This window comes from Erpetoichthys calabaricus, chromosome 9, assembly GCF_900747795.2.
Source record: "Erpetoichthys calabaricus chromosome 9, fErpCal1.3, whole genome shotgun sequence".
NCBI lineage: Eukaryota > Metazoa > Chordata > Cladistia > Polypteriformes > Polypteridae > Erpetoichthys > Erpetoichthys calabaricus.
In genome coordinates this window covers 132,203,246-132,220,645 of record NC_041402.2, presented here as the reverse complement: position 1 = coordinate 132,220,645, position 17,400 = coordinate 132,203,246, and the positions used below count along the sequence as shown (strand labels likewise).

General features: G+C 35.6%; 2 protein-coding genes across 3 annotated transcripts in view; both read left to right on the top strand.

Moving 5' to 3' along the window:
• The window catches only part of meak7 (MTOR associated protein, eak-7 homolog), a 514,074-nt gene that overhangs the window by 355,255 nt on the left and 141,419 nt on the right, over positions 1-17,400 (top strand). The window lies entirely within an intron of this gene.
• The window catches only part of LOC114658113 (1-phosphatidylinositol 4,5-bisphosphate phosphodiesterase gamma-2-like), a 198,976-nt gene that overhangs the window by 131,471 nt on the left and 50,105 nt on the right, over positions 1-17,400 (top strand). The window contains exons 8-14 of the mRNA XM_028810160.2: positions 3,668-3,711; positions 4,118-4,190; positions 5,173-5,274; positions 6,239-6,357; positions 8,787-8,872; positions 10,222-10,342; positions 13,339-13,507. Coding sequence (XP_028665993.1) covers positions 3,668-3,711; positions 4,118-4,190; positions 5,173-5,274; positions 6,239-6,357; positions 8,787-8,872; positions 10,222-10,342; positions 13,339-13,507 — 714 coding nt within the window. The remainder of the gene's footprint in view (positions 1-3,667; positions 3,712-4,117; positions 4,191-5,172; positions 5,275-6,238; positions 6,358-8,786; positions 8,873-10,221; positions 10,343-13,338; positions 13,508-17,400) is intronic.

The following is a 17,400-nucleotide window of genomic DNA, read 5'->3' as shown; positions in this document are numbered from 1 at the left end:
GTGGCTCGGGCATCTGATCAGGATGCCTCCTGGACGCCTCCCTGGTGAGGTGTTCCGGGCACGTCCAACCGGGAGGAGGCCCCGGGGAAGACCCAGGACACGCTGGAGGGACTATGTCTCCCGGCTGGCCTGGGAACGCCTTGGGATTCTCCCGGAAGAGCTAGAAGAAGTGGCCGGGGAGAGGGAAGTCTGGGTATCTCTGCTCAAGCTGCTACCCCCACGACCCGACCTCGGATAAGCGGAAGAGGATGGATGGATGGATGGATGACTAAATCACCACTTCAGTTCATTAGTTAACACTAATCTAGCTCTTCTTGGACACTTGTCACATTATGTATGGTGTTTACAGACATAATGTTCCTTTTTAAAATACTTATAAACTGTTAGCACATACTAAGCAAGCTATCGGAGGAACCAGAACTCTACTGTCCACCTCCAAAAATGAAAAATATGAAATAAAATGTATGGTTAAACATTAATTGTCTATACAGAAGCATAATTTTGCCTACATTTTGAAAAAAAATATTTTAGTTGCTGTGAAACAGACATTTTTTAAATATTATTTGCAATTTTAACGAAGTTGTATATTTGTTGAAAATCTTTAGTAATGTTCCTGGATTCACTGGCTGTTTAATGATTTCCAAGACAGCACACCATGACATGCTGACCCATCTTAAGGTGATCAGACCTCGGCTCATGTCTAGGTGTTACTAAACTAAACTCCATTAATTTAATTCTGCATTCAGCTTTAAACAGAAGAAAAAATTGTGTTCTGGTGCACAGTAATTAAATAAATATCAGTTGTTTGTTTTTATTTTTGATTGTGGGAAAATACCAGTACAATCTGAAATGATGCCAGTATAAATTAAAATAACTATAAACCCTGGTTTGAATTAGCACTAAACTCCCCAATCCCTCCAATCAACATAGGATACAACACTCGGTTTAATGCAACATTACACGGCAAATCTGATATAACTTTTGCAAAATTTAGTGTAAATTTAGGTTTACACGCATCTTTTATAGAAATGTCTTTTAAGTCTACATTTGTCTATCATTTAACTCTTTAAAATGGTTCAGGTTCAATGTGGACAGGGCTGGATTGCAAAATAGTACTGGCTGTTTTTTAAGATATTTTTTGAATATAGAAAGCAGAGTGCCTTTAACAATGTTTTTTCTCTCTATTATATTAAGAAAGTTTTCCATCATGTCCATGTTATTCAGCCTTGACCACTCCCTCCACACCGCTCACCCAATCATTACTCCTACTGCACACATCCTCTCTCCGCAGCACACCGTGACGCTCTCAGTTCTGCTAACTCGCCCATCAACATAGTCAGGTATAATGGCAAGGCAGAAAAGCAAATTATCTATTCAAGAACGTCGAATTTTAGTTCACAATGAAAAAAAGGCAACAAGAGCTGATAATGAATGTCAAAAAAAAAGAAAATTAACAAAAAAACAGCTGCATATAATAAAAATCAAGAACAAAGAGAATTGTCCAATAAAAGAAAAAGAGAAAAATATCCCAAACATTATGCAAACAAATGCAAAAAAGTAAAGTTTATAGAATGTAATGTAGAGAATAAAGTAATTCATAATATTGTTTTTGACGAGGCGTTAATGTAATTTCATTTTTTATCACGTTCTACTTTTTAACTTCTACTTTTACTTTTTACTACATTTTACTATTCATTGGTATTTATAATAGATACTTGTAGTAAAATAATCACGCTAGTGATTTTCTACCTGTAGTAACTAAAGACCAAACCGTCTTCCTCCCACGCTCGCATACACTTCTATAGTCCACTTCTTTAAATACAATCTCTTTCTCTAACGGAGGAGCACCCCGATGCCATTCAAGTGGTTCAACCTCCTGGGGGTTGGCAAGTGAAGTGAGCAGGAGGCAGAGCCCCCTAGTTGTATTAAAAAATTAACAGATTTTTTTGGACTTCAGCAAATTGACATTTATGAAAATGACCCTGTGCATTTTATTCTTTCAGTTTTAGGATATCCTGCAAATAAACCTTCAACTATTCATTGACTGAACACTTTATCTCATATTGGATTGCAATAGATAATAATATGGCAGTAATAGTTACAAGAATGGAGTCAGCCTGGAAGGGATGCCATCAATCACAGACCCACTCATGTCCACAACTATACTCATTTATACCAAAATTAGAGTCATTAACCAAGGATGATGCAAGCAAGTGGCCAAAACAAAATGATTTACAAAACACAGAAGAATGCATTTCCAAAGAATAGCATAACAAGATTTAGTAATTAATGCATTTATATGATTAGAGAACATATATTATGGAAAAAGAAACTAAGTCCGAAAAACAAATTATAAGAATATGGCAATTTTAAAAAGAGTGCCATTATGAACAGTGCTGCTCATCCTCTCTCTGACACACTAACACTGAGTACTTTCAGCCATTGAATTACACTACTGGGGCTCCTTTATACCAACAGCAATATGTCTGATGTGATGCCTCACTGTGACTGTGACTGACAAATCAGAAGTGTTCTTTCTTTTAAGTCATTCTGGTGAGTGTTCAGACCACAGTGTTTGTGTGTGTGTCTATCTATCTATTTAATGAGTGTCTGTAAAAAGCCATATTTCCCATAGAGGACAGATAAAGTTCTAAGGGGAGGTACCTTTGTAAATATTTAACTTATAACTTGTGGTCACTGGAGGAATTGCAGGTCTACTGGGCCACCATCCCGGATGTCCCTGTTTAATAAGCAAGAATTCAACAAAAACATTGACTTGAGTATGCTAAATAAAGAAAAAAAGCAAAGTTATCGTGAGGAACGTTTCTCTCAGATGTTAAGCCTAGTAAAGTCACTGTGTTCTGCAGTGCATTCTTGTACTGAGTGACGCCTCCTTCTGAGAATTGCAGAATATGTAACCGGGAAACTGGAAGGGTGGAGTCAGTTGCCACACTGGGTGTCTTCTTTGTATTGTGGTGGGAGAAACAGAGGATAAGGTTAGTGCAGGCACTCCCTCTCAACCCGGGGTGGGTGTACATGCCTCAGAAGAACCCAGAGAATGACCCACAGATGTGCATGCGTGACAAAGTGAAATAAATGAAGTCCACATATGACATAAACATTTGGTATTTACTAACATGTGCTTTGCAATTTTTTTAAAATTAGACTTAGTCAAGAAAGTTACAACCATTCATTATGTAACATGAATGTTTTATAAAGAGGCAACATCCAAAATCAAGGTCACCTAACCATTGAGCATCAGTGAAATTCAATATCTTCTTATGACTGTACAGACTCATTTGTCATCTTTAACTCGTCAAACATACAGTGTAGTGGCATATATTGTTTCAATGCCACGACTTTGATTAACTGTTAGCCTGAGAGATCACTACTGGGCGATCAGTGATGTGAGTGCAGTTCCCAAAAACTTGTGCGAGGAAGCACATCATGCACCTTCATTGCAATGTGACACTAATTCAAATTAACATTCCATAAACAGCTTATACACTTGTCTTTAAACACCCTGCAACAAGTTTTTTTGCTTTGTAGTGCTGCATTTTTAATTTTTTACAACCCTTTTAAAGCAGTTGCCATGGCTTAGTTATATTTATGAAACTTCAATAGAACTTTTTAGCAGTGTTCTCAGTTGTTCTTTGTTGTGTTTCAGATTTTGGAGGAGTTTAAGCATGAAAGTAGTTCTTTCATTATGGGGTAGGTAATGTTTTTGCTTCTTTTGCTATTCAGCTCAGTGCTGTTGTTGTTTTATTTCCATTCTCTGCTGATTCTGAAATAAACAAAGACATGAGGGTAAGAAGTTAAAGAAAAAGTGTGGACTTAAAACTGTAAAATATTTTGCATGATTTATTTGAATGACAATACAATTTGATGCCCACATTTTTTACTTATTTCTGTAATGTAAGCACTGGTAAACTAGACTAGCTAACAGTCCCAGAGATAATGAATTGGAATGCATTATGACAGCCTTATCCTACTGGCCTGCTTTGACAGAATATTTAACATTTCGACTGTATGTAAAAATACTAGTTTCCTTAAAAGCAGATGATGATGGCTTCATTGACCATTCCCTAAATCTGAATCTCCATATTCTTCTGTTCAGCAACACAGACAGACCAGACTCATCTGTTATCTTACTGTGCGACTTCCAGCGATTCCTTCTGTATCAACAACAGGTAAGAGGGCTGTTTGTAGAAATAATGCTTAATGTTATAAAGTCTTGCACTGTGTCATGTAGTTGGCTTGGTTAGATCATCTAATGGCTTCTTTTAGTTGTTTTTCACTCATTGTCATCATTTTCCTTAAATAATATGAATTGTACGTAATCATTCTATCAGACAAGAAGAAAACCATGTTCCAGGATTTTTCTCCAGATTGGTCAATATCATACCAAATGACATAGCTGGGGAGGCAGCTTGTCAATTGCACACAACTTTTTATATGATGTGTTCAAATATAGTAAATATATATGTAGTAGGACTTGGTCACTTCAAAGTCAAGGAACTTTAACTTCCTACCACATGACTCTGAAAATCAATTTTAATACTTGAAATTATAGTTCTGTCGAAAAATAACAAAGGCAAACAAGCAAAACTAGAATATCTTGGTCAAACAGTTTAAATGATATTTAGTTAGCAGATTTTTTCATGCTTTGGAATACCCATTCTTTCAATTGCAAAGGTAAAAAGTTACAAATGTAGTTCTTCTTTTTATTTTTTAGTAAGTTTATCTGAATCAAACTCATGAGAACTCAAATTCTACAGCTACAGCAAGGTGTCAAAATGACAAACATGGAATTAGATAATGAAGGAGAGATTTTAGCTGTAACTAATAGTAATTCAGGAGCCACTCCTTTCAATGTTTTAATAAATTATCAGAGTTCTTGATGATTTACTGTATATTATCAGATTAAGTTATACTAGTTATATTAGTTATATGAATTTTTAACAAATATAGTAAAAACAATTTGTATTAGTGTACTATCTGAGTGTTAGCCTGGCCATTACAAAGGTAAGAGTGACCCTCAACCTCCTTCCAATGCATGTTGCAAAGAGACAATTGAAATTGCAAAGTCAAGTTTCAGCTTGTTCTTCCTTATTCAGTAACTTGGCTCCTATTAGTTCAGGGTTATTTATCAACATTTTTGCTTTTTTGCAGGAATCCTGGGCTAATGATCAAAATATGGTCAGAGAACTGATGACAACCTTTATTGATGACACAATGAGAAGAACAAATGATCCAGAATTCACTGTCAGTGAGGTAAATTTCTTCTAGCTTGCATTACATACTCTGTAGTAAAAATGTACTGAATTAATACTCAATTGAATTGGCACTTTGCAATATCTATGCAGGCAATTTTCTGCAGCCTTGGTTTACCCTGTTTTATGCTGATATAGCTCTTTGTCACTACACTAAGTGACAACTTAGGGTGGCATTCTAGTTTTTAAGTATTATCTTTCAAAGCCTTTTTAAACACTACTGAGAAACACAACCCAAGTATACCTAACATTAAGGGATTATACGTTTTGTGACACCTTTCACCTTCACTTGCTTAGACATCCACCTACCTTACACTGCAGAAAATACAGTCATAATAGTAATTGACACCAAATTGAATAGATGCAGCAAAATGGAAAAACCTTATTCTCACCCAAGTATGAAACTTTTGTGTCAACATTAACACAAAAGAGTGCTTCATCAGATCATTCATCTCCTCCCACATTTTCCTTAACTGTCAATTTTTGAATGAATTGAATGCTTTCATTCATATTTATACTGCAATTTAATTGAGTGAGAAGAAAAGCGAAGCCCATATATAAAAAGTAGGTAAAATATACATTTTTATTGATTGAGAGAAGGGCACAGATACCCATAGTGCAGTTAGAACATTTCTGAAAAAGAACCTTGTCCAGTGACTGATGGGCCATGGAAGTCCAAAGGTATGTCTTCCTTTTAAAATGCAAGGCAGACGGTTTCCAGAAATATCATTTCCATTTTGTGCATCTTATTAAGTGCGTTTAGAGTAAAGGTTACAGCTTTGTATGGCTACTACACAGTCATACTAAAAATGGAGTACCTGGGTGTGGTAAAAAAAAAAAATGGTGAAGATGTTAAAAATGATGTGTGCAGTGTGCCTGTAACATTTTAGACCATTCATTATACCTACTGCAGGTGGATTGTCCTCCTGTGTTTACTAAGTTCCCTTCTTTTGTTTGCCTTTTAGTTCTTGAATTACCTGTTTTCAAAGGAAAACTCTATTTGGGATGAAAAGTTTTCAGAGCTTTGCTGTCAAGACATGAATAACCCATTATCTCATTACTGGATTAATTCATCTCACAACACGTGAGTGTCATTCAGATTTTTATATGATTATTTTTAGGACAAGTGAAGTATATGAGCATAATGAAGTTTGAGCTCAGTCAAAGCTTTTAATGTAAAAGAGTCTAGTTTCAGTCAATTTAGCTGACAAACTATTAAGTTATATTTTAGGAGGGCTGGTTTTTGATAAAATGTTTTATTGATTTATGTAGAAAAGAATAAAGATTAACAAGAAAGTATGTTGTCTCTTGCATTCTTTAAGTATTTATCTTGCAATATTTTTTTCTGAAATTTCCTTGCAATCGATGGCACTGATAGGCCACATTCCCTTATAGAACTCAGCGCATTACATGGTTAGCTTTTCAATGAATTTAGCTGCTTTTGCTCATTCCCCTTTCTAAGGTCAATCAGTTCCTTTCATGGCTTAGCATCATTCATGCATGACAGTCCCTTGTTGCCATAGTCCAAATAAATACTGCATGTAATTTGTAATATTGCATAATTGTATATTTCTGGTATATTACAACATTTTCATATCTAGTTCAAATCAGGGGTGGGGTGGGGTGGAGTGTAGTTCTGCTTCGCTGATCCCAAGGTAGCAACCAGCTCCAGACCCACTCATGCACATACCCATACTCACAAGAGCCCTATTTAGACATGAGAATGTTAAATCATTTTGTTTTTAAGCATGGAATATATAAATTGATGTTTGATATAAAAACAGAAGTTGCTTTAATTGCATCATTGTGACATAACAGACTCACACAAATAAAATGATCTCTTTTTCTTAGCATAATTTACACAATTAGGACTGCATACTATAGTTTTGTTTTTCTGGTGTGCTACAGATCCTCTTATTTTTCCAGTTTATTGGACTAGCAGAAAAGTGTCAAAGTTTTTAAAAACAAAAACTATTGAGAAATTCATAGGCTTAAACATACCATAGCACTCTCTTATGATATTTTCACTAGCACTGACAGTCCATATCTAGAAAGGACATACTGTAGTAATATTTTACATGCCTAACCAGGTTTTGTTGATAGCACTGTTACCACATAAAGCCAAGGTAACGGATATCCATGAATAATGGCAGGTCCTGTCATGTGACATTCTTGAGCCCATCTTTCAATCCAGTAAAATCCTGAGGGAGCCTGCATGCCTGAAAAAGGATAATAAGCTAATAAACTACCTGATATCCACTTATAAGCTTTAAAGAAATAGTATTATATACATTTTTATCTGTAAGAGTCCCTGCAGAGATGTCAGCTCACCTTTGATTAACACCTCTAGCAATTAAATGAAAATCAGAAAGAAAGCTGACCAAATATTACTAGATCTACAGTTCTGCCATTTTTTATTGTTCAGTCTAGAATGCACATAGAGCAGGAATGTAGCCGACTTTCTGCATCCCTGTTAAGTCTGCTTTCTTAACATGCTATGTGTGCCACTGAAAGCTTAATGCTGGCAGCAATCTCCACTTTGTCCCATGGTACTATGAGGTCTTATTAAGAAATGAGAGTGAGTTGATTATGAGACAGACCAATGAATCAGCCGAAGAGTTCTCCAAGGCGAAGTCTATAGACAAAGCTATGGCTTAGAAGCTCAGAAAATCTGGGTGGTGGTAGATAGATAGATAGATAGATAGATAGATAGATAGATAGATAGATAGATAGATAGATAGATAGATAGATAGATAGATAGATAGATAGATAGATAGATAGATAGATAGATAGATAGATAGATAGATAGATAGATAGATAGATAGATAGATAGATAGATAGATAGATAGATAGATAGATACTTTATTAATCCCAAGGGGAAATTCACATACTCCCGCAGCAGCATACTGATAAAGAAACAAAATTACTGTAAAATGTTAGTTATTAAGCCTGATACCCTAATCTTATTTTCTTTTTAAGTTTCTTTTCAAGTTAAATGCATGTTGTCAATGGTGCCACATAAAATATTCAATATCTGATTGGTAAACAGAAGGACTGGCAGCTTCCTGTATTTACAAGTCCATTCATTCTTTGACTCTTTATACATTTTTGCAATGGTGGTTCTAATTATAATTTATACTGAAATGAAAACAGCTTCCGTCACATTACTGTGATATTTTATTTTCCTGTAGGAAGGCTGGTATTGTGAAAGCTTTTCGTTTGTAGTTCACATGTTCTGATTTAACATTTTTTTAATTTTCATAGCAAAACATTTCATGTTAAAAGGTGTGTTATTCATTTCACTTTTAACAGTTTCAAAAATTGTAAGAAAAACATTTATAGAATTTGCATGTTTTATACTAAAATATTTTAAAAATCTGAATAAAATGGCAAGTTTTTGGTTTTAAAAAGTGCTTCCTTGTTATAGTACAGCAGTGCTCATATTTCTTGAGATGTTACCAGAGAATTCTGAAAACATCAGTCCCAAACTGAGCCTATCACGCTTTATTTCAGCTATCTTACAGGTGACCAGATTCGAAGTGAATCATCGACAGAGGCTTATATCAGGTGTCTCAGGGCAGGATGCCGATGTATTGAGTGTAAGCATTGCTTTTCTAACTTTATACGTTTTTGTGATATACAAGCCATGCTGAATGTATTTGTATATGTAACATGTACCCTGTAATTGCTACAATTTTAAGTACTTGGTCAAAAATACAGCATGTGACAGTATAGAATAGTTATAAAGGATTTCAGTATCAACCCTATCATATCTTGTTGTAACAGAAATTACCCTTGTTACAATACCAGCACCTTCAAATGCAAACTTCCTGAAAAATTCCATGTACATGTATATTATTTAAAATATATCTTTTGAGGAATAATAGAGGGTGAAAGTCAAGAATGTCTCTGGCATGATGTGGCTTTAAACCCAGTTCCAGCTAAGCTCTATTTTCAGTTCTGAGGCCAGGGTTGATCAATCTTCAGCTACACAGATATCAAACTAGAGCTCATTCTGGTGGTATCCTAGTGTTTGTGCATTCCTGAAGCCATTTCATTAAATGGACAACAAAATCAAACATTTCTACAGTATGCCAGTAAGGTGCACCTCCCTAGGGACTGGGCACTAGAGCACTCACCTCACAAGTCATCCTTGATATCACCCTTATATAAACCTGGTTCTTCAGAGGTCATAGATTTTGTCAGCCCTTAAATGAACTTCAGCTGAAGTCTGACATTGTCTGAGAATTAAAGTGATAATTTATGGATTTCATTTTTGGGTGTTAAGATTATAAGAAAACATATATGTGTCTTCTTCTATAATTCTGACAATGAGAAAGTTTTAGGATTTCAGTGTCAATGTATAGCCTTTGAATTTGAACTTGATCATGAATTAAGACTTTATGAATATAGTCAATGGAGCATGTATATAACTTTAATAGGTGTTTTCTATGGGTTCTTTATATTTTCATCTTAACCAAGACCAGTAAAAGAGGATGGAAAATGAGTGAGTGATATTTATATTACGACTACTGAAATAGACAGTCATGCAGAATCTACAGTATATATACACTATTGATATGAAAATAGTTAAAAGATTTTTTTTCCAGATTTGTAAAAGGTTGCTGTGATTGTTTGGCATAAACTACTTTACTCCTAAGAATGATTTTTATTGGACAACCTCATCTTTTTTAACAATTTATTTAAAGAGTAGTGGGAATATTGTAAAGGGTTTTCTAAATATTTTTTAAGACTTTTATCATTTTTTATGATTTTACTTTATAAACACTTTTTGAAAATAAGAATATTCCAAAGTAGGGACGCCTTAAAACAGAGTGAGGACTTTAGCAGATAAAAATCATTCTCTCATTTTAACAATAAGGGTATTTTATTTATGTATTTATTTACAATTTTCATTACTGCTATAAAAACATTTATTATTTTGCAGTGGACTGTTGGGATGGACCTGCAGGAGAACCCATTATCTACCATGGATGGACTCGTACAACTAAAATTAAATTTTATGACGTGGTGAAAGCAATCAATGAACATGCATTTGCTGCATCAGAGTAAATATTGTATTTTAAAATGTGTGATCTTTAAAATCCCAAAATATGTCAATAGGTGTTAAATTGGAAATGTTATTCTGTTCTTCTTGGTTATTCAGGATGTTTAAAACAGTTGTTAGTTTTTATGAAATCTATAATCCCCACTGAGGCACAAAAAACAGTTTTGGCAGCTAGGCTTTTATGCATTTTTTTTTTGTTTTATGTTTTACATTTCTGCAGTTTAATTACTGGAGAAATTGTGAGACATGAAGAAAAAGGGATCTGTTGTTGATAATCAATTAACTTATCTGTTGTAACAAAGATAGCCAAGACACATCAAAGGTTTGGGGTAGCCACCCATATAATATGACCTCGCTGCAAATGGGTATTTTTTTGAGTTGTGTTCAGGTTGAAATCCAAAACAGAACTGACTTTAGTTTGAAAAAATGGCGGCTTTAAAGACTGTGACAGGAATTGATGTCATCTATACCGGAAGTGACATCATCAATAGCGCCAGTGCTGGATGTGATGTCATCAATAGTACTGGCACCTAGTGGGATTTCCCATGGATAGTCTGCAGAGGACAGAGAGAGAAACTTACTGCAGCTCGCCACCCCCTGGTCTGGCGTGGCACTACTATGATTTAGGCCCTCTAGCTGCCTCTCAGTGTGTGTGGCACTGTGTAATTTATAGTAAAGCCAGTAACCAAAGAACCGTCTTGATAAGGCTGCCACTTTTCATTGCCTTTCCCTATAGATGGGGTTCCTGACCATTAGACTTAAATATCAAGGTGACAGAACTGCACTTAATTTGAAAAACAGAATAGTACAGTTTATTCATAAACACAAGATTAGAAAAATAGGATAACTGCTTATATATTAATATAAAATACGAAATGCAAGACAGACAAACACATAATAAGACAACAGTTAAATGAGAAAGCAGGTCATTAGCTGGCAATTTAATAGGTGTTTTCATAATTCTCATTTATTTTGCCACGGATAAAGAGATTTATGATGACAATGCCTTAAACATTATTCCTGATGCTGCATTGACTTCTGTTTCATTATTCTGGGCTCAGCTGGAGACCTTTGATTACTGTGGTATACATTCATTGTCTTTGCTAAGTTGTCCTTAGTATCCATAGTACAATGTAGATAAAGATTGTTATTGTATTCCTGCAGTTGATGTTAAGACTCTTTGCCTGTCTTATGCCACTTCAACAAAATATATGTGACTATTTCTGGCACAAGAGCTGAAGCAATAAAATTTCTTTCTTGTTGTATGACTTCTTCCAGATTAAACTTAACCAATAGCACAGAGCTTCAACTTGGAGATATGAACCTTATTATTATTTCAGGACGTCCAACTCCAAGACTCTATGGAGAGTAGTTACCATACCCAAAGAAAGTGCTTTCTTTCTCCCCAGAGGCTGCATTAGCTTCCTGTTCCAAAGAGACAGATACTCTGTGACTGGAAGTGACCTTGATCCCACCATCAGAGACAACACCTTCACTTCAAACCATGTGCATTCATTCTCAAGTGCCTGCTTATAGGATCATTATTTTGCCCAACAGAGTGAAAAGGTTGCAGCTTGCAGTTATAAGCTTTAAAGAAATAGTATTATATGCATTTTTATCTGTAAGAGTCCCTGCAGAGATGTCAGCTCACCTTTGATTAACACCTCTAGCAATTAAATGAAAATCAGAAAGAAAGCTGACCAAATATTACTAGATCTACAGTTCTGCCATTTTTTATTGTTCAGTCTAGAATGCACATAGAGCAGGAATGTAGCCGACTTTCTGCATCCCTGTTAAGTCTGCTTTCTTAACATGCTATGTGTGCCACTGAAAGCTTAATGCTGGCAGCAATCTCCACTTTGTCCCATGGTACTATGAGGTCTTATTAAGAAATGAGAGTGAGGTGATTATGAGACAGACCAATGAATCAGCCGAAGAGTTCTCCAAGGCGAAGTCTATAGAGAAAGCTATGGCTTAGAAGCTCAGAAAATCTGGGTGGTGGTAGATAGATAGATAGATAGATAGATAGATAGATAGATAGATAGATAGATAGATAGATAGATAGATAGATAGATAGATAGATAGATAGATAGATAGATAGATAGATAGATAGATAGATAGATAGATAGATAGATAGATAGATAGATAGATAGATAGATAGATAGATAGATAGATAGATAGATAGATAGATAGATACTTTATTAATCCCAAGGGGAAATTCACATACTCCAGCAGTAGCATACTGATAAAAAACAATAAATTAAAGAGTGATAAAAATGCAGGTATAACGGAAAATAACTTTGTATAATGTTAACGTTTACCCCCCTGGGTGGAGTTGAAGAGTCGCATAGCATGGGGGAGCAACGATCTCCTCAGTCTGTCAGTGGAGCAGGACAGTGACAGCAGTCTGTCGCTGAAGCTGCTCCTCTGTCTGGAGATGATACTGTTTAGTGGATGCAGTGGATTTGTCAGTGATTGACAGGAGCCTGCTCAGCGCCCATCGATCTGCCATGAATGTCAAACTGTCCAGCTCCATGCCTAAAATAGAGCCTATGTTGTAATAATTCTTTCTTATTTCATAATAATTTCAAAGTGTACTTTAATTTTTACAAACAGTATAGTGTCGTTAAATCAAAACTGTAAGTTACTATATCATATCAGCTGATTGCTTACCGAATACTTACTCTTATTGCCATGTTGAGAGCCCTAAGGTTATGCCATCACTTTCAAAGAAAGAAAAATTAGATTACCTTTGCAAAGGTTCAATATGTAGTAACTGTTATCAAGTGAATCTGAACCGAGTGAAAGTAGATTAGTGATATAATTTGAAAATACGGAAGATTCCTTGAGTAAAATTATTCAAGGTGCACATTAAAAAGCAAATAGTCTAACCTTGATTTTGATGCTACATTTGTCTGCCAGCCTATGTACTATAACAGCAGGTCGCTAATGTCAGATGAGCTCTGTCTAATCTAATATTTAATTTGTGTTCCATAGGTTTCCAGTTATTTTGTCCATTGAAGAACACTGTTGTGTGGACCAACAACGGTATATGGCTAAAAAATTCAAAGAGGTATTTGGTGACAAGTTATTAACTGAACCAGTCGAAGCCTTTGCTGACCAGTTGCCTAGTCCAAATCAGCTTAAAGGAAAAATCATACTTAAGGTAAGCTTGACGTGCCAAATGACCATATTTTCTGAAATTGATTGTTTCTCTTTCTATAACCTAATTATGTGAGTTATGTACATGCTAAGAACATTTGATTTGATAAACATTTCTCTGTAGTACAGGAATTTCCATACATAGGGATATAGCCAACACAGTTTGTAGGATTACTCTGAAAAGGTAAACAGTGCTATAATATTAAATAATTCATTTTAAATGTGTTCAGTAATATACAATTACTATAGAATACTCAGGATCAATAATTTATTAAGAATATTTTTATAATAAATTATCATCATACACACATGTATATAACCCTAAATAACTAATGTAACTCTAATCATTAAAGCAGCCACCAATGAAAAGAAAAAAGTGAATTATTTAAATATCTTAATGCCTACACTAATTTGTTTTACAGTCTTCTTGAATTATGTATTGGTGGAGTGCTTTAATGATTTTCCATGTAAGAAAAGTAATTTTTTTGTAATGTGCTTATTCACTGATATGTGTTTAAGGATGATCAACAGACCCCAAAGCAATAAATAAGAAAAAAAGATTTAATTCAATTAAACATACAAATAACAAGTTTCTAACATATTTTATATTTTCATGTTCAGATATTTGATAATAAAATAAAATAAGAAAATAAATCTACAGCATGGTTTGAATCTTTCAATTACAATTCCATAAACATCACATGAACATATAAAACGTAAAACAACTTAGGTGCACCTAGCAATTAAAAATTTCATTTTAATCAGCTCCATTAGCATTACAATGCCTCCACCACAAACTCATTAAGTGATCACACATTTTCTAAACTTTGTGTCCTAGAAGATTGGAAACAGGAAAGTGAGTTTGTGAAATGTCCCTTTTCTTTTGGTTTTTCTTTCCAGTACGTTGTTCTTCTGTTCTCTCTAATCCATATCTTACCTGTCTTGAATCATTAGAGCTTCTCCTCTCCATGTCCTTGCCATCAAGTGAAATATCTCCATTGCATGCTGAAATAGGCAACACTACAGCTTCTCAATGGCTTGCTGTTTTGCGACTGAGGGATAGCACCACACCCTGGGAAGTTCTTTCGTTTCTAGTGCTTTCTCAATCCCACTGTCATCACTCAAATGTCAAATGATGAGGAAACAGTCCCATTGGAAACTGTCCTTAGGAATGTAGCCTAGGCAGAGGTTTATCAGGCTGAATGGCTAAAAAACCATGCACTGCTGACAGAGCAATACATGGGGTCATTCCTCTTTCCATTATGAAAGCTATGTCAGTCTGTGCAAGGTGGTGCAGTCTGACCAAAGAAGAGAATGCACATGGGATCATCATGTTCTTACAATTGAGCATAGATTTTTTTTAGCACTTTAGTTGATTGTTGTTTTCAATGGTACTGAAGGCAGCTGTGAGATCATTAAAGGACTGCAATAGCCAGTTCTGGACAACAGCAAATGATCCTTTAAAAAAAGAAAAATAAATTCTCATGTAACTCGTGCTGCTTAAATCTACATGTTTGTAATTCATTTCTATGGTCAAAATGTCTAAAATTTGTACATGTGCTTGTTAAAATATTATTAATAGTTATTCCCGTATACAAAAAAGTTCTTGTATTGCTATTTAGTTTGATTAGACAGTCTATGTTTACAGTATTTGATTAAACCGTGCATTTTTCTGATTTCCTAAAAATGAAATTGACTGTGCTCATGGAATTTCCAACAGAGTTTTGCTTCTTCACATTATTATCAAAGAATTATATAGGTGCATAGTATTCATGATTGAGTTCCGTTGTCAACTGTTATCCTCTCAGCATTTAGGCTTTCTGTAGAGTGGTGTATTTCATATGTACTGTAATTATATTAGTCATTTGAAGCCAATCACAGAGCCTATCTTGGCAGTGTAGGATAGACTGGCATTATCTATTTTGCCTTCTTCAACACAAGTTCTGGCTTAGCAAGCCACTGTCAGAATTTCTTAATATCAGTTTCTTTTTCACTTGGCCTTTGGAATGTAATCTTTGTGGCTCATCTGTTAAAATGGTCACCAAGTGACATCTCTGAGCCGTCTTCTTGAGGTACCAGTTAGACATTCGGCTTAAACAAAGAGCTATAATTTAAGGACTGATAACCTTGAGAGACAGAACTTTGCACCAATGGCCAACCAAAAAGGATGGGCTTTTGTGCCCCAAGAAACTAATAGAAAGTTGTTCACTCCTGCCTTTAAAACACCTACAAACTCACTGCTTCCTCCATCAAGCTCACTGCTCACCTGGCCTTAAATTCTGCTGTATAACAGAGACCACAGTGATTATAGGTTATGTCCATAACAAAGCTGGAGCAATCCCTTCTACTCCAGAAGGGAAACTGGGACAGGTAGTAAAAAAATGGGAGACCATCCATAACAGGAGTTGAATGAGTGGTGCCAATTAGTCCGAGCCTTGCTAAGATAGCAAGTGCCCAAGCAGAGGAAGACTGAAAGGCCACCCAATCATCTTGCTGAAAACTGCAACTGACTGATCACCAGTTGCTCAGAAGACATGATATTGCTAGCAACAAAAAGACCAATACAGTGTGTGTCTAAAACATTAACAAGAAACTGCAGTACTGCCCACAGCCAGAGGGTGTGACAAATGCAAAAAAGAGACAAGCTCCTTCCTTGCTAAAGATCCTTGCACATGTGTGGAGAAAAATGACTGGGAAAGAGACAAAGCATTGCTTACACAAAGAAATATTAAGTACATCCTCTTTGATTCTTAGATTCTTAGTTAGAGGTTAGGACAAAGTCAGCTAATGTATTGTTTTATTAGTGTAACTGTAACTGAAAGGTGATAATCTTTGTGAAGGATAAGTTCTAACTGAGGTATAAGTATTCCCAAATCCAGTAAGAAAACACAGAATAGTAACTCACACACTTGTGCATACAGAAACTTTGTTGGGAGAACAGCACAAGTCAATGCAGAGACTAGCTGTGAGTAAATTAACACCATTTACAGTCAATAGAAGCTTCACAACCTGCTAAAGAACTTGTCCATCTTAACCACACAAATTAAAAGATCAGAATTCATAAGTTATGTGCCTTCAACTAAGCTTTCATAATTGTATGTTTTTGTTCATAATTTTGTGTTGTTATTGTCTGTCATCAATGCACACCTATATACATTCAGTAGACCCCCGCAAAGTCGTGGTTCAGAGTTCGCAGCCTCAGTCATTCGCGGATTTTTCCTTAGAACCTATCTAATAATTGTTAGCGGAAACCGCAAATATCCTCCGCAATTTTTATGGGTTTTTCGTGGCAATACTGTACTGTAGAGAGAACAGGAAGCAACTGTAGAGGAAAATGCGGCTTGGGATGGTAAAAGTAGCCAATAGAATTTGAAACTTCAACTCCCAGCAGTCCATGCAGTAGCTCTGATTGGTTTTCTGCTGAGGGTGATGGGGCTGTTGGGGTCAAAGGATGTCAGCATGGCTTTTAAAAAGGGGGTCAGTGACCAAAAGCAAAAAAAAAAGTTTTTGTAATTTGTGTTTCAAGTTCCTGTCTGTCTGCCTTCTGTTGGATTACCTGTACTTATTCGTTTTGTGTTGGATCGTTTCGTGGTTGGCGTCTGGATTGTCTACCGTCTGCCTGTGTACATGAAGACTGTAAGTGGATTCATGGCCATCCTGCAAAGAAAAGAGCGCTCCTGAACCCGTCCACCCGTCTTCACCATTTCAGGAAGTAGCGGTAGGACTATCTTTACATTCCCATTCAACGTGCAGATCTCTGGACTATCTATTTTCACCATTACATTTCATTCGTTGCCATTTTTCATGAACGTTTTTCATGATTTACTGTGTGTGTTTTGTTTGTGCTTTGTTGTATTTAATGTGTAATCACTGTAAGGGGAACAGGAGTGGTATTAT